This window comes from Lactuca sativa, chromosome 4, assembly GCF_002870075.4.
Source record: "Lactuca sativa cultivar Salinas chromosome 4, Lsat_Salinas_v11, whole genome shotgun sequence".
In the NCBI taxonomy this organism is placed as follows: domain Eukaryota; kingdom Viridiplantae; phylum Streptophyta; class Magnoliopsida; order Asterales; family Asteraceae; genus Lactuca; species Lactuca sativa.
The window spans coordinates 104,988,116-105,012,875 of record NC_056626.2 but is presented as its reverse complement, the minus strand read 5'-3'; the positions used below and the strand labels follow the sequence as shown (position 1 = coordinate 105,012,875).

Genomic DNA, 24,760 nt, shown 5'->3' with positions numbered 1-24,760 from the left:
TTACAATATGAATCAAATTACATAGTTCTTTACTTTTCATGAAACAAAATACATTGTTATTTACTGTATTTGTTTAATGTAGTCTATTATAACTAAATGGTTTACGTGTAATTCCATAAACGTTCCTCTTCTTTACATAGTTTTATTGATCTTATATTGATCTATAGCATTGTACTTCAATAAAAATCTTATTTATTTATATCGGGACCATATAAGGATGTTTTATTTATCACATACCATATATCAATATTTTTTTACAATGAAATGATATAAAATATTAGCTTTTATAATTTTTTATTTTTACAAAACCACTTGCAGGGGCATAATGGTCATTTATGTTTGTGTTTATATGTTTCTGTTTGTGTATGTATGTATATCTGTGTGTGTATATGTATCACTTTGCCACATAACATTCTCTTAGCATTGTACTTTAAGATAATATAAGATGATACACAAAATATTAATGTGTATATTATATGCATGTGTGTTGTGTTTGATGTGTGTGTGATGGTAGGTTTATGTTCAGAAATTATACATTAGTCTATAAAAAAATGAAACACTAAATTTAGTATGTAAATTCACATACATAATCAGTGTTAAACTGTAAATCCGAAAATGCCATCAGTTAAATCAGGCAAAATAAATCCGTAAAAAATTAACATAAAAGAATGCAATCAAATAATTAAAAATTAAAACAGAACCAGGGCAATTTATATTTTTGTTCCATTTTATTATAAAAAATTTTATTCAATCTAAAAAAATATTTCATATGAATTATTGGTTTTTGTTTGTATTAAATTTTAGTATAAAAATATTATTGGAATTTAGAAAATGATTTCATATGAATTAATGGTTTTTATCATGTGCTGATTTATAATTTTTCAGTTTTAGTTGTTAGTTAGGATGTTCTGTACCTTCTTGAAGTTTGCTATTTTCACTTACAATTCTACATGATTAAAATTTTTTTTGCAGAAAATGAATATAGGAAATAAAGTTTACCTAAAAAACATTGACCAGATAGATGAAAAATCACATATCAAGGTTCGGGTGCTTAATATTTGGAACTTTGTGAGAAATAATAAAGTTGATTCAATTGAAATGATCATGATGGACGAGGGGGTTTGTTGTATTTCGTATATATTTTATTCATCATTCAATATTACACATGTTTCAACAAAATAATAATTATTATTGTTTTTTTTAACAGGGTACACAATACCATGCTCGTGTCTTCAATCAGAATTTCTCCAGATTTCGTCATCTTTTAAAGGAAGATGAAAGTTATATAGTTATAAAACCCAATATGGCTGCTGTTACTAATGGTTTTAGTTATACAGGTCATAAACAAACCTTAACTTTGGATTGGAAAAGCATCCTAAAAAAGTGTGATGATTTCTCGGGTCCGGTCAATGGATTTATGTTTGTTGATTTTAATTCTATCATAGAACAAACATGCCCAAGGGACACATTCTTTGGTTAGTTATAAATTTTTATTCAAATCATTTTTTATCAGTTGTGTTGTTGGTTATACATTTTATTATTCAAATATTATGATATTAATGCAATAGTTTATCCTGTGTTATCTCTTGTGGTAGATGTTATTGGACAGATTGTGTCATTTAGGCCTCTTGAAACTTCAAATCCAGTAGCATCCAAGCATTATATGAAACTCACGCTTAGCAACCTAGAGTGTGATTATATTTTTTAATTTATTTATTGTCTTTAATTAATCACAAATTAATATTAATATACGATTTTTTGGTTTATTTAGTTCTGTACATCTGAAGGTTACTATTTTTGGAAGTCAAGCATATCAAATGTCAGAATATCTAAAAAATAACCCGACGGTTAATTGTGTTGTTATCGTGATGCAGTTTTTGAAGCTAAACATTTGGAATGGTTTGTATTCACTCTTTATATATACATGTTTATAATTAAATATATTATATACTTTTTATTAATTGGGTACACATTTTTTACAGATATTGGTGAAGCTAAAAGTCATTTTGAAGTAACGAAATTGCTCATAAGTTCTAACATTTATGAAATAAATGAGTTTAAAAATAAGTTCGTTTACAATTGTTTTTTTATAATGTATTTTAACTTAAAATAATACAAATCATAATATTTTTGAATTTAATTTAAACATCACAAATTGAAATGTCATGACAATTTCGGTATAACTGAAAAAAGCATAACTACACTTCAAAGCTACTCTTCTTCATATACAGATGACTTTAAGGGCAATTTTCTATTAAAAACAGTTTGTGAGATCACCGAACCAATTAAGGTATATTGCATTATTTCATATGTTTTATATTTTATTTTTGCATATTTTTTTAATAATTTTTACCATTTAATTTGAGACAGGAAATGAAGTTTTTATTAGTTGCTTCCATTGTTAATATAAGGCAGAATCTGCCATGGTATTATGAAGCATGCAACAAATGTGGAAAAAAAATAACCCCTGTTCCCAAAACCAATCATTTGTATACCGACCCTGAAAAAATTTCAGAAACTATTGTTGTCAAGTGTACAAATGCACAATGCAAAAAATCTGAAATTCAGACAATTATAAAGTAAACACATTTTTATTTCTATTAATTTTATCATTCTGTAAAGAAAACTAACAATGACATAATTTTTTTAGGTATATAATTCCAATCAACGTACAAGATTGTGCTGGAACCATTGGATTGACTCTTTTTGATAGGGAAGCAAAGAGACCGTTAAATATAAGTGCATACGAGTTGAAAAAGATACATGAAGCGGTATATTATTCATATCTTAAAATCAGAAAACATTTACTTTTTTTTAATTTATTAAAATATATGTTACAGGCCGGAGACAGTGATGGACTATTTCCAATGCAACTTAACGTTTTGAAAAACCGCAAGTTTGGTTTTGTTGTAGATATTATAGAATACAATGTCAACAACTATAATAACATCTACACAGTTCTCAGAGTTATAGAAGATATGTCCATTGTTTTTGAATCGGAAAGTAAAATAGAACTTATGGTGCATAACCTTTTATTGTTGAACATTTAAAATTCTTAACTGTTTAAATACATATGGAATAACATATTTCCATTTTATTTTTTAGAGTATTCAATCTGTCTCCTTAAATCAAGTTGCTTTGGAATCAGATGATGTTGTACAGCCTGTTCAAAAGGTTTTTCAATTCATTTTATAAACTTTTATTTATATTTAATTTTTCGAATTAAACACTTATTATTATTTTTTTAAATTAGGATGTGATCTCACAAACAAATGAAAGTTTTTCACCCTCAACAGTTGATAAGTCAATTGCAACAAGTTCTAGCAAAATATCAAATGATTTGAAGCGCAACCTCCAAGAAATTTATGATGTTGAATCTAGAGATGATTTGAGTTCAACTAAGGCTAAAAGAAAGTCAACAGGAGAGGAAACTCCACTCATAATTCCAAAAATGGAGAAGTGAGTTAGTATTGGTTATAACACACATTTAATACATTTTGATCATTTTTTTGGTTTTAAAGATATTTTCATTGCTTGGTATGATTCTTATTTTGGAATATTTAGGATGTTAGATATTATTAGTTTTTAATAATTTTGGATATTTTTATTGTTAAAAATTGGAAAAGTTAGTTGATTTTGGGTTTAACGCAAATTTAATATATTTTGAAGTTTATTTGCTTGTAAAGATAGCTTGAATTATTTCTTATTTTTTTTTTTTAATTTTGAATATTTATGATGTCTTAATGTTAAATAAAATCAACTCCAATCTTTGATTGTTTTCTTAAACAGTATTTGATCTTCTACTTACACTTAGTGGTATCTTTAGTTGTTGTGGCTGTTTCAACTTTGGTTGATTTTTCCCCATAACAGCTTATGGTAGAGGGGTTCATTTGTGCTTGAGAGTTCATTACGTTCCACTTTGGCCGATATTGCCCACGGTTTATTAATGTTCATATGATTTGTTAATTACCCAAAACTTCATATCTTAATATCGAAAAAACATGTGGTTTGATATCATTTTTTTATATTTAAGAAGAAAAAAATGAATTTTATATGTTATGTCTTGAAATAATGACCATTTTACCCCTGTTATACTTATAAAAGTTTACCCTACTATACAAATAAAAATTGCTTTATATTTGAATTATATTGTTATTACTTGGTATATTTATCAGAGTACAATGTTGTAATAATAATAAATGAAATTAGGATGCTAAAATAATCAAAAATTTTGAAATACATTTTTATTTCTAACATTTAGCTCAATATTTAACAAAAAGTGACATAAAAAGAATACCTGTTCATTAATAAAATGTGCTGAAACCGACTATTGGTGAACATGACTTTAGGGTCATGACTTTTCTCACAAATGTTTGTTCCTCTCACTGAAGTTCGACCAGATTTGCAATCTAAAGAACAGGTAAAAAGAATGCAATTAAGAACTGTAATTTAACAAGATTACTTGAGTAAATTTACTTGAGTAAATATACTTATATATTAAAAACTGAATCACATGTTCATGTCTAGACTTAGCGAAAACACCCATTCGACCAGCACACTCTATGGCATATGATAAATGAACACTTTCACCATGACAATTCTGATAATTATAACGTGAAGGGGACATTACATTGAAAACTTCTAGCGTTTGTCCTTACTTTAAATTTAGTAGTATAAATTTCAAATAGTTGTAATATTAAGCTTCTTAAAGTTATGAAAAAGAAAATTACTGAACAAATTTGGTGTGAAGGTTTAATAATGAGTCAAGTATGAGCTATTTTTTAGAAATCTTAAAAGTGCATTGCCTTATAGAGTTACAAAGCTACTTTGGAGAAAAACCACAAAGTAAGTAAACAAGCTCTTATAGTTAAATTACACAAATTTTGGAAGAACAAGAGCCTAGGCACTAGAAATTCCCCACCAATATAACATGGGTAACACTACTTACACATAAATATAATAGAAAACACCTAAAGAAGTAAAACCCTAAACATACCCACAAGAACCCGACCTGATTAAAACACCATCATAGAAATAACTCCTACTAAGACCCCAAAAACAATAAATAGTTAAATCAAAAACAAAAGATCAAGGGTAAAATGGGTCGTTTTCATTCCTTGAGGAGGAATGAGAAAAAAACAGGGGGGCTACAATGAAGATCTTTTATAAATTTCGTATATTTAAAATAATGTTTCCTAATATTCTTTACTCACTTTTTAGATGAAAATTGTATACTAAAATAAATTTCAGTTGTAATCTTTAAAATCCCAAAAAATCAGGAACAAAATTTTATCCAATAAAGATGCAACAACAATAAAATCAAAAAATCATATCCTTTTTCGAAATGTGAATCATAAAATCATAACCTTTTTCGAAATTCCTCATTTGTCTTCTTTATGTTTCAATTGGTTCTGCGATTCTTTTTTCATCAAAGTTACATCAAACTGCTTCATTCAGTTCTAATTCTCATTCCAGAGAAGACGTCAACTGCATTTCATTTTAAAGTTGTCTTACTTCCTGCAACATTTCCATATCCATATGTCAGGTTAGTATTATGAGTTTACATAACAATGGTTTCTGTATGAGTTTATGGTTGAAAATTACAACAAACAGATTCATACAAGTTGTAACAAAATTTTGTGTTATTGGTTTTTGAATGTCTTCATCTGTTATAATATCTACAAATAATAGAGCAAAATTTATTATCTCTTGTCAAATAGTTGTTACAACACCTAAAACTTAAAGAAATACGCAAGAATACATGTTTACGATCAATAATCAAGTTTTAATCATGACGATTTTCGTGTATCACACGATTTTACCTTGATTGTTTCCATGGAGAACTAGGGTTTTACCCCCTCAGATCATCCGAACCCAAGATTTGTTGAAATTAGGGAAAGAGCAAATGTAAATCGAATAAGCCCTATGTTGGAAATGAGGATCATCAGTCATGATGCTCATCAGGGAAATAATTGATTTTCGCACTGGTAGAAGGAGAGCCTACCTTCGGATCGTATTTTTTCATCCTCACGGAGATCAAATCGGACTAGGAGACAACAAAGTAGATGAAATCTTCTAGGTTCCCTTTCATGGTATGTTGATTGCGATCGATTGTGGGGGAATAGAGGAGAGTCGTTGATGGCTAATCTTCGACGAAAGTGTATGGAAGATTCGAGTCGTTGTAAGGAGGTAGTTGTTGGTAGAGTATTGAGACTTTTATTGCTGGAGTTCTTTCTGCAACTACACTACAAGTGTCCGCTTCGATTAAAAATTTATGCAACTACACTACAAGTGTCCGCTTCGATTAAAAATTTATCCGACTCCGACCCATATCTACATTTGTATCTGAATCCAACTCATGTTAACTTTAATATTTTTATTTAAAGTCTGTTATACACAATATAAACAAATATAAAATTTCTATTTTATATTATTTAAAATTTTAAAGATTTCAATTGATTCTATTTTTTAAAAAATATTATACATGACTAAATTAAAATTTTCAAATATTGTTACACATTTTAATAAACGAATTCATAAAGGTAATTTTTTAAAGACATTTACTTTATTATTATTAGTTATTTAATTTTAGCTAACTTCAATTGTATTATATAAACATATTTTTTACCTAATTACACATTTCATATTCTATTCTATGTCTTCTTATGCAGAAAACATTAGTAACATGTACCACCTGCAGGCCAGAGAGAAAAAAAGACAAAGAAAAATATATTTGGAAAATAAAAGATCGAAGAAAATAAAAACAACATCGAACTTTCCAAGTACTTCATTACATCTTCTTTTCAAAAATTCCAATAACTGTAACCGTATTAGTATTTTATATTCTATCTTTTACTGTTAAATAGTTGTATACATATATTTACAAGTTTTATAACTTATTTGTATTTGCAGTTCAATCAACCAACATTGTTCGTCAAACTCACAATGTCAATTCATTTACAACACCTGCAATGCATAACACAACCATACAATACTGTCCTTCCTTTACAGATGTTAGATCTCCATTTTCTAACGTTACAAATGTTAGAACTCCGTTATCTAACATTACAAATGGTAATTATTTATTGTTTTTTAAAATATAATATTTTCCATTATGTATATAATTGGGATATACATATATATATATATATATATATATATATATATATATATATATATATATATATATATTTAATTATTTTAGTTTTTTTTGGTCAGATAACATCATTTTCGATAAATATACCACTTCGAAGTTAGCAAACAAAAGACAATACCATGTACTTTCAAATGAAATGACATCAAAAAATGCATCTACAATGACAACTTCTTCATCATCAATCAAGTTAAATCCAGGATGTCATAAATTAAAAACAAAAGCAAGACATTTATCCCCTATCCCATTGATTGATTTGACAGAAGATGTAGAAAATATACATCAAGTGAACAGGGAAAATCTTATACTTGGTATCTCAAATGGTAATCAAAAAATAAAATCCATTTTTCATTTAAAATACTATGTTTTATATAATTATAAATTTCATTTATATTTTATTCAACGCTTTTATTTTACAGAATATTTGGATCATGGTGATCAAGATGTTGTATGTCAAACATGTCGTGCAAAGTTATGGAGAAATGAATCCATTAGAGGTAAAGAAAAGGGGAACACGGATTATTCATTATGCTGTGCTTACGGAAAAGTTCAACTTCCAGATTTAAAGAATGCACCCCTGACTTATGAAAGAATGTTCTGAAATATGGATTCAAAAAGCAAACACTTCATGAAAAACATTCGACGTTACAATTCTATGTTTTCTTTTACGTCGATGGGTGGTAAAGTTGATTCTTCAATCAATAGAGGAAACACTCCATACATTTTCAGATTTGGTGGTCAAAATTATCATAGTATTGGAAGTCTTTTACCAGCAAAATGATCAGAACCAAAATTCTCTCAGTTATACATTTATGACACTGAGAACGAAATTACAAATAGACAAAGATGTTTTCGGTATTTTTTCAAACTTCTTTTTCATAATTTATTATATATATATATATATATATATATATATATATATATATATATATATATATATTACTAATATTATGTATACATTTATTTATTTTAGTGGTGAAAAGGATCAATCAACATCAATTGATAGTGATATTATTGAAGATATTAAGGTGATGTTGGATTCAAATAATGTCTTGGTTAGATCTTATAGGATGGTAAGAGATACTTTTCCGAAAAATCCAGAAGTTGATATGAAATTACGACTTATCGAGAGAAGGGAGCAAGATGGAAGAACATATAACCTACCGACTGCTTCTGAGGTTGCTGCTTTAATAATTGGTGATATTTCGGATTCAATCGAAAAGAGGGATATTGTCATTCAAACAAAAAATGGTTGTCTACAACGTATCAGTGAATTGCATCCTTCGTACCTTCCTCTCCAATATCCATTGCTATTTCCATATGGGGATGATGGTTACAGTGTAGACATTCTTCATAGAGGTGTGTCATATACGACCGACAGCACGCGTGCGAAATGTACAATGAGAGAATATTTCAGTTATAGGATTCAAGACAGAGATCATTCGTTCTCTCTCATACTTAATTCAAGAAGGTTGTTTCAACAATTTCTGTTAGATGCCTATACTATGATGGAAACGGAGAGAATGTACAACATACGTAGGCAACAACTTGTTCTTAGATGTAATTCTTATGAAAATATACGTAACCAAAAAGCTCAAGGAACAACTGATATCTCGAATGTTGGCCAACGTGTCATATTACCTTCATCCTTTACCGGTGGTGCACGCTATATGCTGCAAAGCTATTTGGATGCCATGTCACTATGTAAATGGTTTGGATATCCTGATTTCTTCATAACCTTTACGTGTAATCCCAAATGGCCTGAGATTAAAAGGTTTCTTAAGGATACTTCACTTCAACCAGAAGACAGGCCTTATATACTATGTAGGTTGTTCAAGATCAAGCTTGATGCATTCATTAAAGACTTAAGGGAGAAACAAATTTTTGGCAAAGTTCAAGCATGTAATTAAAACTATATTTTATAATTTTTTATAAAACATTGATCTTATTATTATATTTTAAATATGTTTTAATATCTAATCACATTATCTTTTTTTTTTCCAAATTCTTTTACAGATGTTTATACCATTGAATTTCAAAAAAGAGGTTTGCCGCATAGTCATATATGCCTATTCATGCATTCTGACAACAAGCTACCAACTGTTGAACTTATCGATCCGATAATTTCAGCAGAGATACCAGACAGAATTGAAGATCTTGAATTGTATTCACTTGTAAATGAGTTTATGATTCATGGTCCATGTGGAGCTGAAAATATCAATTGTCCGTGCATGGTGGATAAAAAGTGCTCTAAAAACTTTCCAAAACAATTCAGTAATCATTCGTTTGTTGATCAGAATGGTTTTCCGTTATATAGGCGAAGAAACGATGGTCATTTTGTAGAAAAATCACGTGTAAGGTTGGATAATAGAAATGTTGTTCCATACAACAAATATCTATTGAAAAGATATTAGGCACATATTAATATTGAATGGTGCAATCAGGGATCTTCCATAAAGTATTTGTTTAAATACATAAACAAGGGTCCTGATAGAGCTACAGTTGCTGTTGTACCAACTACTAATGAATGTGAAAATAATGATGCGGTCGATGAAATAGCTCAATATTACGATTGTAGATATTTATCAGCATGTGAAGCATCATGGCGAATTTTTAGATATGATGTTCATTGCAGATATCCTTCTGTTGTCAGACTACCTTTTCATATTCCTAATCAACAGCAGCGAAGACGATGATATTGATGAAGTTCTTGACAAACCTTTTGTTGCGGCTTCAAAGTTCACAGCTTGGATGGAGTGTAATTCAATCGACAGCGAGGCACGAAAACTCACATATGTTGAATTCCCTACTAAGTGTGTTTGGATATTAAATGGTCGGTTTTGGAAGAGAAGAAAAGTGGGAAAAGCCATCGGTAGAATTCATTCTGTTTCACCTAAACTAGGTGAAGCATATTTCTTAAGGATTCTTTTAAATAAAGTAAAAGGACCAACATCATTTGATGATATTCGCACGGTAAATGGTCAAACACATTCTTCCTTTAGAGATGCTTGTTATGCACTCGGGCTATTAGATGATGACAAGGAATACATTGATGCAATTAAAGAAGCAAGTCATTCTGGATCTGGTTTTTATCTACGCTTTTTATTTGCTACATTGTTGATGTGTAATAATATGCCAAAACCAGAGGTCGTTTGGGAAAATACATGGGAATATTTGACAGATGGAATTCTATATAGCCAACGACAAAGATTTAAGTCTGCAGGTATAAAAATTTTTCTTATTTTTTTAAATTAATTTATTTTTATTATTCACAAACCATTAAATAATTATTAATAAAATGATTAAATATCGACGACATATTTTATTAATTATTTAATATTTTCGTGCAGAATTGTCACTCGGAGTAGATGAACTTAAGAACTTAACTTTGTTCGAAATACAACAAATTTTACTTCAAAACAACTCTACTCTCAAAAACTTCAAAAACATGTCATACCCAGATGTTGAATCCGTTTCTTCTTCAAACAATCGGCTTATTACCGAGGAGCTAGATTACGACGTTCCCGTGATAAAGAATGACTATGATCGTATGTTTCTTGCATTAACAAATGAGCAACGTAACATTTTCCTAAACATCATGAGTGCTATTCAAGAAAATAAAGGATGTGTCTTCTTTGTTTACGGTTATGGTGGAACGGGTAAAACTTTTTTATCGAAAACAATATCTGCAACAATTAGATCTGAAGGAAATATTGTATTAAATGTTGCTTCAAGCGGTATTGCTTCCTTATTATTGCCCGGTGGTAGAACAACACACTCTCGATTTATAATTCCATTTGAGCTTACAGAGGATTCTTTTTGTGACATAAATCCAGACGGTGAGTTGGCAAGCTTAATAATAAAAACCTCTTTAATAATTTGGGATGAAGCACCTATGGTCCATAAGCATGCATTTGAAGCTTTAGATCGAACTTTGAAGGATTTATTAAGGTGCGTAAATTCAACCATCTCAAATATTCCATTTGGAGGGAAAGTTATTGTCTTTGGAGGAGATTTTAGACAGATTCTACCTGTTGTTTCGGGTGGCAATAGACAGAACATTATAAATGCTTCTTTGAGTTCTTCATATTTATGGCAACATTGCAAAGTCCATAGATTAACAAAAAACATGAGGCTAACTATTGGAAGGGATCAATCAGATATAGGAAAAATAAGAGATTTTGCAAATTGGTTGTTGGATATAGGAGAAGGAAAACTTAGTGGTCCGAACGACGGTGAAACGATTATCGATATTCCGGATGATATTCTGATTAATGATTCACATGATCCTATAGGTTCCTTAATTGAGTTTGTATATCCTTCAATTTTAGAGAACTATAGTGATATAAATTATTTCCAAGAAAGAGCGATACTTGCTCTAAAAAATGAAGTTGTTCAGGAAATAAACGACCGTCTGCTTAAGAAGTTTCCAGGAGATGAAATTGAATATTTAAGTTCATACAGCATATGTGAATCCGAATATCTCCATGATCAATTTGATTCAAATTTATACTCTCCTGATGTATTAAATGGTCTCAAAGTATCCGGTTTACCAAATCATAAGTTAGTTTTAAAAATTGGTGTTCCAGTAATGTTACTGAGAAATATTGATCAGAAAAACGGCTTATGTAATGGCACAAGACTACAGGTGTTATCATTGGGCAAACGTGTTATTGAGGCACGTATAATAACTGGAACTAATATTGGAAATCAGACTTTTATTCCAAGAATGTCTTTAACTCCATCAGAAAAAAAGATTCCCTTCAAATTCACAAGAAGACAGTTTCATTTGGCCGTATGTTTTGCAATGACTATTAATAAAAGTCAAGGACAATCGTTATCAAAGGTTGGTTTGTTTCTGAAAGATCCAGTTTTTTCACATGGACAATTGTATGTTGCCTTATCTAGAGTTTAGAGCAGAGAGGGATTAACATTATTAATTTTAGATAAAGATGGAAAACTCACAAATAAAACTTCCAATGTTGTTTATAAGGAAGTTTTTTGAAATTTGTAGCCAACTTTTTTTGTAGCATATTTTATTCATTTTTAGCATATCACACTTAATCCATCATATTACTGTATTTTTTTATACTTATGTATTGTTGTATTTTATGTTAATTTCATTACACGCATTCATAATGCATCATCTGCATATGTCCAACAATAATCATGCATCAAAAATAAGAGTTTTCAAAAATCTTCATTCCTAATTAAATACTTTTCATTTACTTTGTAATTAAATATTTACAAATAATTTTTTTTAAGAATGCAATATTAAAATTCATAAGTTATAGAATTAATGAAATATAATATTATTAAATAATTAATTTTTAAATTCAATTCAAAATCAACACCCGTGGGTTCCATGAGTTTTAACCTATATATATATATATATATATATATATATATATATATATATATATATATATATATATATATATATATATATATATATATATATATATATATATATATATATATATATAGAAACGGCAAATCTATTCTACTCCTAAATCTCCACCTATGTCTTTCACGAGACTTGAACCTTCGACCTCAAGGAGGGAGGGCAACACCGTATACCGCTAGGCTAGAAGCCATTTGATATGTATTTCAATATATGTTCCGACGAAACTAAGGGTCACCTTTGGCACTTCTAATTTACCCATATACATCATGTGATTATGTTCAGTTAATTGTTTTTAAGTTGTTGCATTCCACAAAAAGAATAGGACTAAAGATAGACTCACAAACTAAAAACACCACCCGGAGACGGGCAAAACTAATCAAGTTTATTTTATGTGTTGACATACATATGCTTTTGAGACATTTAATTCATGTCTTTTAGTAAAGAAGTGAAATTCTTTCCAATGAAAATTGTGATTTTAATATGACAGTGTAGATAGTCATGTCACAATTATACTTGGTAAGTTTTTTATAAGTTATTGTATTAAAGTGGAATTCTTCATCATTAAAATTTATGTCTTTTAAAATTTTAATGTTGTTTTATTTTGTCAACCTAAATTCCATGGGTTATAACTTAGTATTACATATAAATTTGAATCTTATATGAATATTAATTACAAGTTGGTCTAGTCTATTTGTCTATTAAGGTGGTTGGTTTTAATAAAGTGGTCGTGTGTTCAATCTCATATATACTAACTCGTTGCTCTAATAAATATGAATGCTAATTAATTTGTAGCAAAATAACATGTATTTATAGTGTTTCCAGAACTGATTTAGATGTTTACCATGTAACTCATTCGTTAAAAAAAATGTCATTAAGATATGTTTTTTTTGAAAAAATAAATAAATTTTGTCAACAAAATGTGTTCGCCCCGAAAATTTATCAAAACGTATAACAAAACAAATAAGAGTATCATGTCCCTTTAACAAGAAGCATAAAACCAAGTCATTAATTATAATAGGTACAGACCTACAGTTATTCCATTCATCTAGAAATTAGTAATGGGTTTGTAAAGGACGGGAAATATGTTCTCTATCTAAATAAATAGAAAACCTTTTAATTGTTTTTTCTTATATTAATTTGGACTAATATTATAAAAACACTGAATTTTTTACACGTAATTGAAAAAAACCATAATATTTTTTTTATTATTGTTATGGCCACAACTTTCTTGCAGAATTATCATTCTAGCCCACTTAACTAGATTCATGGATAACTTGGTTAATTTTTTTTTTTTTGCAAATTCAGTCCTACAAAGTTCAAATTTGGTCCATGAGGTTTGCAAAAAATTACATCACATGATTTTTTAACTTTATTTTTCGTTTTTTGTATACTTTATTTATTTTCGTTTGTTTATAAATATATATACATTTTTTATTTTCTTTTTTATATACTTTATTTATTTTCATTTTTTAACTTTATTTTTCAACAATTTGATTTTTTTTTCTATTTTAGTTATTTATGGTTTTTATAATGTTTTTATTTATTTTGATTCAAGTAAACGAACTCGAATTTAATATAAATTTTTATAGAGACCGATTATTATTATTATTATTATTATTATTATTATTATTTTCTTTTAGTCTATTATCAAATTGAAAAATATTATCATGATTTTAAACTATTGATATCACATATAGAAATATGACTTAATTTCCAAGTTATATAACACATTGAAACACTAATTCTCAATAAACAAGTTAATTTCTTTTTTTATCTTTATTTTTTGCGTAACATAAATATAATAGCACTAAAGAAAAAAAAAGTAAAAAGAAAATACGTTGGACCGAAATTATAAATATAAACATAATTATTTTATTTACATCAATAAATAAAAACAAATAATTGGAAACAAGTAAGAAAAATAAATAAAAATAAATAAAAAGATGAAAAAAATTAAAATTTAATACGAAAAAAATATGAAAAAAAACTAAAAAAAAAACTCTAATATACTCTATATATACACTAAAAAATAGAATACAAAAGGTAAAAAGGTAAAAGAAAATCAAATTGTTGAAAAATAAAGTTAGAAAATGAAATTAAATAAAGTATATTCAAAAAAGAAAATAAAAATTATATATATATATATATATATATATATATATTTATTTATTTATTTATTTATTTATTAAAAAACCGAAAATAAATAAAGTATAAAAAACGAAAAATAAAGTTAAAAAATCATGTGGTGTAATTTTTTGCAAACCTCAGGGACCAAATGTGAACTTTTAGGACTGATTTTGCAAAAAATTAACCAAATTAACCATGAAACTCGTTAAATGGGCTAGAGTGATAATTCTGCGAAAAAGTTGTGGCCATAGCAATAATAAAAAAAATATTATGGTTTTTTCTAATTACGCGTTAAAAATTTAGAGCTTTTATAATATTAGTCCTATTAATTTCCATGACTTTTCGATCGTAGTTATTAATTTTAACGATTAGTCATTATTCACTTAAGTTTGGAACTTTATCTTCGTTACTACAAGATACGGATAACAATCGAGACACAATTAGTTTTTGTTTTTTTTTTTTAACCGGAAAATATATTCAAAGCCCCCGCCACCGCCCGCCTAGCAAGTCACTAGACAGCGGAGGAAAACAAAAGAATAAAAACAAAAGTTTACATACAAATAAAAGGAGAAATGGACCAATCAACCTATTTGTAATTAAATTCATTTGTCTATGTTTGATCCATACGAACACACCTGAGACTTAATAATATCTGCCACCATAGTTGGAGACGAACGTATGTTTTTAAGTACTCTCTTGCACCTCACCTTCCAAATCCACCATAACTTCCCGTAGCAGATAGCGACTATGTTATTTTTTCGGTCCTTATCCTTCACAAAATCAGCCAAGTACCCAGTTAATTCTCCAATTGTCGATGCCTGTACCATCGGAATGCCACACCACTTCAGCACCCAATCCCAGAATGCTCTCGCGAACAGACAGGATAGCAAGATGTGATCAGAGTCTTCCACATCTGCTAAGCAGTAGCTGCACATCACCGAATCCAAATCCAAACCTCTATCTCTAAGTGCACATAATGATGGGATACGCTTCTGCATTGCTCTACAGATAAAACCTATAACTTTGATAAGAACCTCAGGAATCCATTTCACCCGATCCATCATTACTTGGTTTTGAGGTTTATCGATTATTTTCCTGAGGGCAGCCACCTGAAACTTTCCATCTATTGTGATGCCGCACTTCCAACCATCATTTGAAGCCTGCAACTGCAAGGACCCAATCAATGTCTTGATACTATGTAATTTCTCCAAGTGGGCATCATATTGTGGGTGTGAGATCGAATCCCACGAGGGACCATCATCTCAAATTTTATCTTCAATCAAGCATCTCTTTTTCTTTTCCAATTGATACAACCCTAGGAAAGCAGATTTTAGACGTTCGCCGCTAATCCAATGATCCAACCAAAACATAGTATCATCTTCTCTCTCAATGTGTTTTGTAATCACATGCTCCATATTTATACATATACTGCTCAAGTCATGCCGAATACCGGGAATATTGTTCTGTACTCCTGCAATGGTTTTGTTTGACATAGTATTAGAGGGATTGATAATGAGGTTATGAAGTCCTTTAATAACATGGGCCTAGATCGTCGTGGGATTTGTTATCAGACACCACCACCACTTGGTTAATAGAGAGAGGTTAAGAGCCTTGATCGAGCCCACACCCAAACCTCCCATATCCTTTGGGGAGATTATTTTATCCCATGCGACCCGGTGTATTTTTTTTCCTATCCTCAACACCTCCCCAATTGAATTTTCTCCTGATGCCATCCAGTGTATTTAGTACCCCCGATAGGTGCAACAAACAGTGATAGAAAGAATGTTGGAAGGTTTCCCAGTACTGCTTTCACTAGGGTCAACCTTCCACCGAAGGATAAAGTTTTTGCCTTCCATGTAGATAGCTTGGAACAGAAACGTTCAATCACCTGGGCCCAATGACGCTTAAGGTTCATGTTCGCTCCGACTAGGATTCCTAGATAGATAAAAGGAAGTGACGATGGCTCACACCCTAGAGGCACAACTCACCTTTGTACTTCATTGGGCATGCTCCAATTCCAAACACATGGGACTTATAAAAATTAACTTTGAGTCTAGAAGAGATTTGGAAACATCGCAGTATCCGTGCTAGATTGTGTATGTTAGACCTGCTTTATTCGCCAATAAATAAGGCATCATTTGCATAAAAAAGATGTGAAATTGTCATATCTTCTCGTGGTACCCGGACCCCCTTAAAGATGCCTTTCTCGTACGCCGACTTCATAGAAACGTATAGCCCTTCCATTACCATTATAAAGAGTAATAGTGAGAGTGGGTCGCCATGTCGTATCCCCTTCCTGAAATTGAACTCAGTTGTGGATGAGCCATTTACAAGGACCGGTCCCTAGCAGATTCGAGGCACCCCCTGATCTACATCCTCCACTTTAAGCCGTACCCCATTTGTTCTATTATAGAATCCAAAAACTCCCCTTTAACTGAGTCAAAGGCTTTGTCGAAATCCACTTTGAAGAGGAGTAGTTTCTTTTTTGTTTTTTTCACCCATGAACATAATTTGTTTACAATTAGCAGCCCATCATGTATATTTCTTCCTTCAACAAACGCTGACTAGACCTCATCTATGTTATGACCAATAACCTTTTTAAGCCAGATGGCAAGAGCCTTTGCTACAATTTTATACATGCTCCCAATTAGACTAATCGGCCAGAAGTCCCCAAGAACTAGTGGGACCTTAACTTTTGGCACCAGAGTAATAAAGGATGAGTTACACCCAGGACTAAGTTTCCCCTATTGTTCGAAATGTTTAACAAATCTGAATATGTCTTCCTTCATTAAGTCCCAATATTTTTTATGAACTTGAAGCTAAATTCATCAAGCCTAGGAGCCTTGGAAGACACAATTAGCTCATCCGTTATACCTACCACTAACCATTATAATGGTAGGTGCCACATCATCAACACTAACCTTCACTAAACATATGAGATATCTACCACTAAAAACACCCCTCCACCTCATTTTTTAATTAGATTTAAATAAAAAATACATAAAAATCATATAATTCATTTTAAATACTAGTTTTTAATTAATTTAATATGCCAAATTACATTAAATAAAAACTACGTTAATTAAAATAAAAAAATAAAAATTACATTAGTTAAAATAAAAAACAAAAAAATAAAAATAACATTAAAAATTAAAAACCTAAAAATACCAAACTTCTTATTTGTGTTTTAGGAAAGGTTATTCCATTTTCGGAAATTCTTCAACTTTTGTCAAGTTTTGACATGTTCAAAACGTTTATGATTTGTGTTTTCATATTTCTCCATGGTCATATTAACTGGATCGATATCGGCTCTGTGTATTTTGTTTATAACAAAGTTGTAAATTCCATTGAACTCAGAACATTTGGCCCTCATATCACGCCACTTCGAACATATTTCATCAACATTTCGAATTGCACAACTCATTAAACCATGGAAAACAATTTCAACATTTCTCCAAAAAGAACCAGACGTTTGACCAACACCTTCTTCCGAAACCGTCACCCATTCTTGTGCTAATTTCTCTTCTTCCTCTTCTGATCATTTCTTATTTTTGGGAGGCATGATTTTTAAAAGATCAAACAACAAAAATATATAATGATTAAAGGGAGAAAAAATGTGTGAAAAATAAGAAGATGAGTGGTAATATTTATAGGTAAATATTAAAGGAAGAAAAAGAAATTGAAAGTAGTCGTTAGGTGGTCAAGCGAGATTTAAGGAAAGAAACTGAAAGTAGTTGTTAGGCAATTGAAATCGTTGTCTGGAGCACGAAGGGTCATGACCATGACCCACCACAAGCCATCGGGATGGTGTGCACGGCCATGGTTCATGGCCACCTAGACAACGACCTTGTTCATGGCAACCATACCAGAAAGTCTTAACGTGACACCATGCGGGTCCCGCTTGGGGTCGTCGCTATATGTGTCTATGCTATTGCCCAATTCTCACAATCGACGCGTTTTATTTGTCTGTAATCCAAATCATTAATCTTTTTGAAAATGAAACAGCTTTGCTTAGTTGTAATTCGAACAATAACAAAAACATCAATAGGGGCGGCATCAAGACTCTAATTAGGGGTAGGTAAATTGGGCAATCATGTCGTATTTTTGTCTGACATGACACGACAATGTTTTTGTAACACGGACTAGTTTATTTAATTAATACGGAATTGTACAAAACACGACAATTAAATACTAAACCGTATCAACTTGAAACACAAACACAACATGTCACGACGTTGTTTTTTACACTGGATAGAAACATAACACGAACATGAATTTTACTTTTAATTTTGTTCCAATTTCGTTTTGTGGCGTGTATTTGTTGTGTTGTGTCATTAATTGTCACCCCTACTTATAATACTCATAAAAAAAACTTACGACAACCCCCCCCCCCCCCTCTCCCCATATTTTTGAATGTCGTCGCTAATAACTCTCGTCAATAATGGATTTAAGGTGTCGCCTCTATTTCTGAAGTCACCGTAATGTTGTCATTAATACCCCCTAAAAGCGGATATCTACCCCCCACCCCCGGTCCATCATTTTCGTGTCGCCACTAATACTACTTAAATGCCACCGTTATTTCATCATGTCGTCACTATTATTGTCGCCACTAATACGGTCGAAAATAAAAACACCATTTTCCTTTCTTTTTGCATGCACTTTTAGTCTAAGCTATTCTTACTTTCTCTCGATCGGATTCTATTTTACCCGTGTTTGAAGCGTCAACACCAATTTTTTCTTCTTTCTCCTTCTTCATTTGCAATTTCAAGCCCTAAACTCTCATTTTATCTATCAGAAACAACACCACTATGCCTCCCCATTCTTCAGATTCAAGCCATAGTTAGCATCTCTTTCTCAAGAAGGTATACCGCAACACACACTTAACTTTTATCTTCTTGATTTGTAGAATTTTTTTTTATAAAATAAGTTTAAATTTATTGAAATATATGTTTGAATGTGTTTATATTAATTTAAATATATAAAATCTCTGTTTGGATATGTTTAGATTAGTAAAATTTTAGGTATGTTTTGATTAGTAAAATTGTATGTTTGGGTATGCTTAAATTAGTAAAAATGTATGTTCAGATGTATGCTTTGATGTCAGTTTTAGCCCTTATGTAGTTTGTGTGATGATCGAGTACGATGGGCGTAATATAGAGTACGTTGCGCGTACTCGTGAGCGTATTCATGATGCGGAGGTTGCCTAATATGCGGGGTGTACCAAGGTGTACGCGGGGCGTACTAGGCCCAGAATGAAACCCTAATTCTAAGTGAGCCCCCTATTTAAAGAACGTTATGGCCTCATTGTTCGCCACCATTTCAAGAGACTTGCCCATCCAAAACCCTAATCCTCATTCTTGAAGCTTGAGAGTGCCCTTGAGAGCTTGTTGGTGTGTTCTTGAGCCACAAGAGTGGAAAGAAAGCTTTGGAGAAGAAGGAGTAAGAGCCCAAGCACTTGGATCTGAGCTTAGCAGTGTGAGAAGCTTCATTTGGAGGTATAAAGCTTCAAACTTTCTTCCTTTTTTCGTTGTGTGTTCTTATATGGAATATTTTAGGGTTTTTGTCCCAAAAGTTAATGGCTTTGTGATTTGATGACCTCTAAGAACCTAGATCTGTCCCTTGCTAGTGTATTTCATGTTATAAAGTCATAAAAATCCAATCTTGGTCATTAAGAGCTAACCATGCATGGGATATGGGCTTGAGAAAGAAAATGGACGAAGGTTTTGAGTGTTTAAGGCCAAACTAGCCATGGAATGGTGTAAAGTCTTTGAATTTATGGATTAGGAGGCTGTAGGGGGGGTCCAGATCTGCATTTTGAGCCAAGGTCTTAACTGATTAAGACCATAAGTGAGGAAATAGTGAAACAGGGATGTACGCTGAGCGTAAATCCCAGTACGCGGGGTGTAGGTTTCAATCAGCCTGATATCAGCGTAGTGGACGAGTACGCCCAACGTAAGAATATAGTACACACAACGTACTCGCAGACGTTGACTTTTGTTGACTTTTAGGGCTCGGTCAACAAATGGACTTTTGAATTCAAGAAAGGGTAAAATGGTCTTTTACCCTTCTGTGAGAGCCTAGGAGGTGGTCTAGCTTAATGAGTGTTGTTATTCAATAAGAATTTCTGTTTATGTGTATTAGACGGAGGCTAGACAGGAGATTAGAGTTTGATATTATTCCGAGATAGTTCGAGGTGAGTTTTATCACTATATCTTACCTAGAGTAGTAATTATATGTGACCGGAAGGTCGTATGTGCTTATACATGATATGTGATATATGTTTTATGTGATATGCTATGAGTTGCCTGGTTCGGACCAGAAGGTCGACAGGGCTTCGACCGGAAGGTCAACAGAGTTGGGCCGGAAGGTCAATAGAGTAGGACCGGAAGGTCATCAGAGTAGGGCCGGAAGGTCTACCAGAGTTGTGGAGCCGGAAGGTTCACTGAGACACATTGGGCGGAAGGCACCAGAGAGCTATAGCCTCGAGTGGCTAACTTATATGCATGTGGTATTTTGGGGAACTCACTAATCATTCGTGCTTACTGTGTTATGTATTATGTGTTTCAGGTACCTCAGAGGATCACGGGAAGGCACTGGCGTGATTGTACACACACTTTTGATTTGGAGCTGTATTGTGGATCCTGGAATTGAACAATTGTTTTGAAAACTTGCTGATTGATTTTGGAGATGTAATGTTGAGACATATGTTTTATGAATATTAAAAAAGGAAAATTTTATTTGAAAAATTATGTCGTTACAATAAGTAAGTGACAAGCTGGAAAGTGAACCGACTCACCTTAGATTATGATTCGAAGATAGGAAGCTTAAGATAGAATCACTAGAAAGAGAGCTTGTAACATCTCAAGATGAATGTATCATTTTAAAAGAAAAATGTGAAATCACATTTTTGGAAAGAAATGTTATAGTTTCTTATAACAAACGTCTTAATGCAAAAATTGATGCTTTACATCACTCTATAGATATTCTTGAAGCAAACGAACAAATGACTCATAATTTTCATCATCCATGGTCCAAAGCACCAGGCCACGAAAGCGAGTTTCCAAAACCTATTGCTCGTCCCTTGAAGGAGTTGCAAAATCTAACTTTTATGGGAGACATTCTGAACCACAAACATTCGGATATCCATATCTCACCATTGTCACCTTTTCCTGAGACCTCAGACCAGTTCCAATATCTGATTCCTGAGTTTCAACCCATAATTGTCAAATGTCCTGATTCCATGCCTCTTCCGCCTCTGATACACCTGGACTTGAATCGGACCTCATATTCATTCCATGACACCATCCGTATTGAAGTTCAAATTCTGAACTTCGGTCCTCGGAACAATTGTGTTGTTGAGGAATTAATTCCTAAGACAATTGGACTTGAATCTGATGATCGGATTTCGTTTAGGCATCGTTAGATAGTGATGTTGATGATGAAATTATATGTGATGATTCATCTGATTCTTGTATCTCAGATTCTGAAGTAATCTCGCGAACAACTCTAGTGCCAATAAAGCCTAAGTTTCACAATCCATCATCTGGAAAAACTTCCAAGTCATCATCTGACTCTCGGGTGAAACCATGGTTAAATATGAAAGATATTGTCAACCCTAAGAGAGAAGCCAAAAATGCCCTTAATAAAGAAATTAGGTCAAGGCAAGATTCCAAATTCATTAAGAGATCCGAAAAGAAAGTATCTCGGACAACTAGCCCAACCACTAGGAACCAAAATACCTTTCTTCATGCTAAGATTCTTAAAAGGTCATCCAATCTTCTTAGTTTGGTCACTCCAAATAAGTTTGTGAGTCCTAATTTGAAAAAGGTTACTGTTGAGAATCATTTAGTAAAAACTGACTATTCTCAGACATTTTCTTCTATATTTATTGCCAAATCTGATGACACCATTTTTAAACCTCAAAAATTTCCAAAATCAAATGTACCATCAATAGCAGCAAGCATGGAACGAGTTGGTAAGTACATTGTTGTTAAAAAATACTCAAAATCTTCAAAACAAAATATTGAGTTGAAAGTGAAAAGAGTTGAAAATGTTTCTGTAACTCTATCAACACAGTGATTCTTACTTCATAGAAAGTTGTTGGTCCGAGAAAAGCAGTGTCCAATCAACCTTTGGTTGAATATGATTTTTGTATTAATGAAAAGACCATGGCGTTTTGTTTCTTTCCCAAAGGATCTCGGAACAAACTCTCTGAGACAACATTTGCTCCAAAGTCACACTTGAAGTCCAAAGCCCGTGCCAAAGTCCCTAAATGATAGTGCTTATTCCATGCACATGATGGAATCTATGCTTTGGAACAAAGATACAATATGGTATAATGATAGTGCTTGCTCCATGCACATGATGGGGCAGAATGACTTTCTGCATGATCTCAAACTCACTCCAAACATTGGCTACATGATGTATGGAAACAAATCCAATTATCATATCTGAGTTATGGCATCCTCACCAACAACAACTTCTTTGTCTTAAATGTGGCATATGTAGCTGACCTGAAACACAACCTGATTAGTGTGCCTCAACTTACTAACTCCAGCCGAAGAGTTGAGTTCTACAAAAAGCATAGCTACGTCATGGCAGGAGATTGGAAAGAATCTCTAATCAAGTCCAATCGCAACAAAGGCATGTATCCATTAGACATCCATATGATCATTGGCAAGCCTCAACTCTGTCCTCTCTCAGAAGCCATTCCTGACATCAGTTGGTTATGACATTGAAGGCTTGCTCATCTATACTTTCGATATATGAATGATCTTGTTTCCAGTGAAATGGTCTCAAGTCTACCACTCCTCAAGTTCGAAAATGATCATTTATGTGTTGCATGTGAATGTGGGAAGAAATCCAACAAAGGTCATCCCGTTATTATTGAAAATTCAATTTCGAAACCATTAGAACTTCTATGTATTGATCTTTTTAGGCCTTCAACTGTAGAAAGTCTGAATCATAAAAAGTACATTCTTGTGATTGTTGATGACTATACAAGGTTCACCTGGGTCTTCTTCCTTAGGCTAAAATCTGAAATAGCCTCGAAACTTATTAATTTCATGAAAAGAATTGAAGTTCTTGTTAAACTTCCTATAAGAAGAATCCTAAGTGACAATTGCTCGGAATTCACCAAAGTCACCATTGAAAAATTTCTCTCCGACAAAGGCATCGACCACAAATTCTCTGCTCCCTACACTCCGCAACAAAACGGTGTTGTTGAAAGAAGAAACAAAACTCTTTTTGCAGCCGCTCGATCAATGCTCAACATTGAAAATCTTCCACTTTATCTCTGGGCTGAAGCTGTGTCCATTGCCTGCTTCACTCAAAACCGAAGCATCATTAATCGACGCCTCAACATGACATCGTATGAAGCCATGAATGGTCGCAAGCCGAGTATCTCGCTCCTACATGTTTTCAGCTACAGGTGCTTTATCAAAAACAACTGTGATCAACTCACCAAGTTTCAACCCAAAGCCGATGAAGCAGTCTTCTAGGGATACTCAGCAAAATCCAAATCTTATAGAATTATGAATCGTCTAACTCGTGTTCTTGAAGAAAGATTTGATGTCACTTTCGATCACTACTATGTTTGGAATTCTGGCCCAACTCATATCACAACCCACATCATGGAGTCCGATGCTCCATCTCCAGGATCTCCGAATTCCTAAATCATCTATGAAGTTGACTTCGAAAGCATGTTCAAACCTTTAGAAACTGCTCTTGAATCGGAATCTCGATCAAGACCCTCCTCATCAAATGTAGCTCCTATTGGGTTTTGAGCATTCTAACACTCCTATGGTGTACATGCAACCCTAAATACCTTAGATCTATGTTTTCTCTATTATACATGCAAATATCAATTTCCAAGGTATTTATCCTAACTAGCATATTATGAAGTAAAAATAATATAAAATCTAGTAGAATGACATACCTCTTTGTTGGTGCTTGATTCCATGTAGCTTGAGAGCCTAGTGCTCCAAGTGTGACACCTCAAATGGTTCACACAACATCAAATGCATTTGGAATAACTTAGAGAGAAAATAGAACACTTCAAAATCGGCTTTCCC

At 32.0% G+C, this 24,760-nt stretch overlaps 2 protein-coding genes across 2 annotated transcripts; both read left to right on the top strand.

The window, feature by feature from the left end:
* The first annotated feature begins 831 nt into the window (after nucleotides 1–831).
* Nucleotides 832–3,463, top strand: LOC128133484 (replication protein A 70 kDa DNA-binding subunit B-like). The gene is made up of 12 exons (XM_052770947.1): nucleotides 832–852; nucleotides 973–1,119; nucleotides 1,208–1,475; nucleotides 1,569–1,689; nucleotides 1,772–1,899; nucleotides 1,983–2,067; nucleotides 2,194–2,290; nucleotides 2,371–2,579; nucleotides 2,651–2,771; nucleotides 2,841–3,020; nucleotides 3,106–3,174; nucleotides 3,254–3,463. Exons 1-12 carry the CDS (start codon nucleotides 832–834, stop codon nucleotides 3,461–3,463), a joined length of 1,656 nt encoding a protein of 551 aa, XP_052626907.1.
* A 3,853-nt stretch (nucleotides 3,464–7,316) lies between these two features.
* Nucleotides 7,317–22,766, top strand: LOC111886193 (uncharacterized). Its single transcript, XM_052770946.1, has 8 exons — nucleotides 7,317–7,476; nucleotides 7,573–7,747; nucleotides 8,127–9,055; nucleotides 9,170–9,507; nucleotides 9,598–9,727; nucleotides 9,789–10,376; nucleotides 10,504–11,999; nucleotides 22,101–22,766. The coding sequence occupies exons 1-8, from the start codon at nucleotides 7,317–7,319 to the stop codon at nucleotides 22,764–22,766; spliced, it is 4,482 nt and encodes a 1,493-aa protein (XP_052626906.1).
* The last annotated feature ends 1,994 nt before the right edge of the window (nucleotides 22,767–24,760 follow it).

What these genes read in the sequence shown, in the direction of transcription:
- LOC128133484 (XM_052770947.1), top strand. Translation starts at nt 832, where the DNA reads ATGATTTCATATGAATTAATG. An exon ending in CCCAAGGGACACATTCTTTG is followed by an intron (nt 1,476 to 1,568) that starts GTTAGTTATAAA and finishes TTAATGCAATAG; the next exon opens with TTTATCCTGTGTTATCTCTT. An exon ending in CTCACGCTTAGCAACCTAGA is followed by an intron (nt 1,690 to 1,771) that starts GTGTGATTATAT and finishes TGGTTTATTTAG; the next exon opens with TTCTGTACATCTGAAGGTTA.
- LOC111886193 (XM_052770946.1), top strand. Translation starts at nt 7,317, where the DNA reads ATGACAACTTCTTCATCATCAATCAAGTTAAATCCAGGATGTCATAAA. An exon ending in TTTTGGCAAAGTTCAAGCAT is followed by an intron (nt 9,056 to 9,169) that starts GTAATTAAAACT and finishes ATTCTTTTACAG; the next exon opens with ATGTTTATACCATTGAATTT. An exon ending in ACAAAGATTTAAGTCTGCAG is followed by an intron (nt 10,377 to 10,503) that starts GTATAAAAATTT and finishes ATTTTCGTGCAG; the next exon opens with AATTGTCACTCGGAGTAGAT.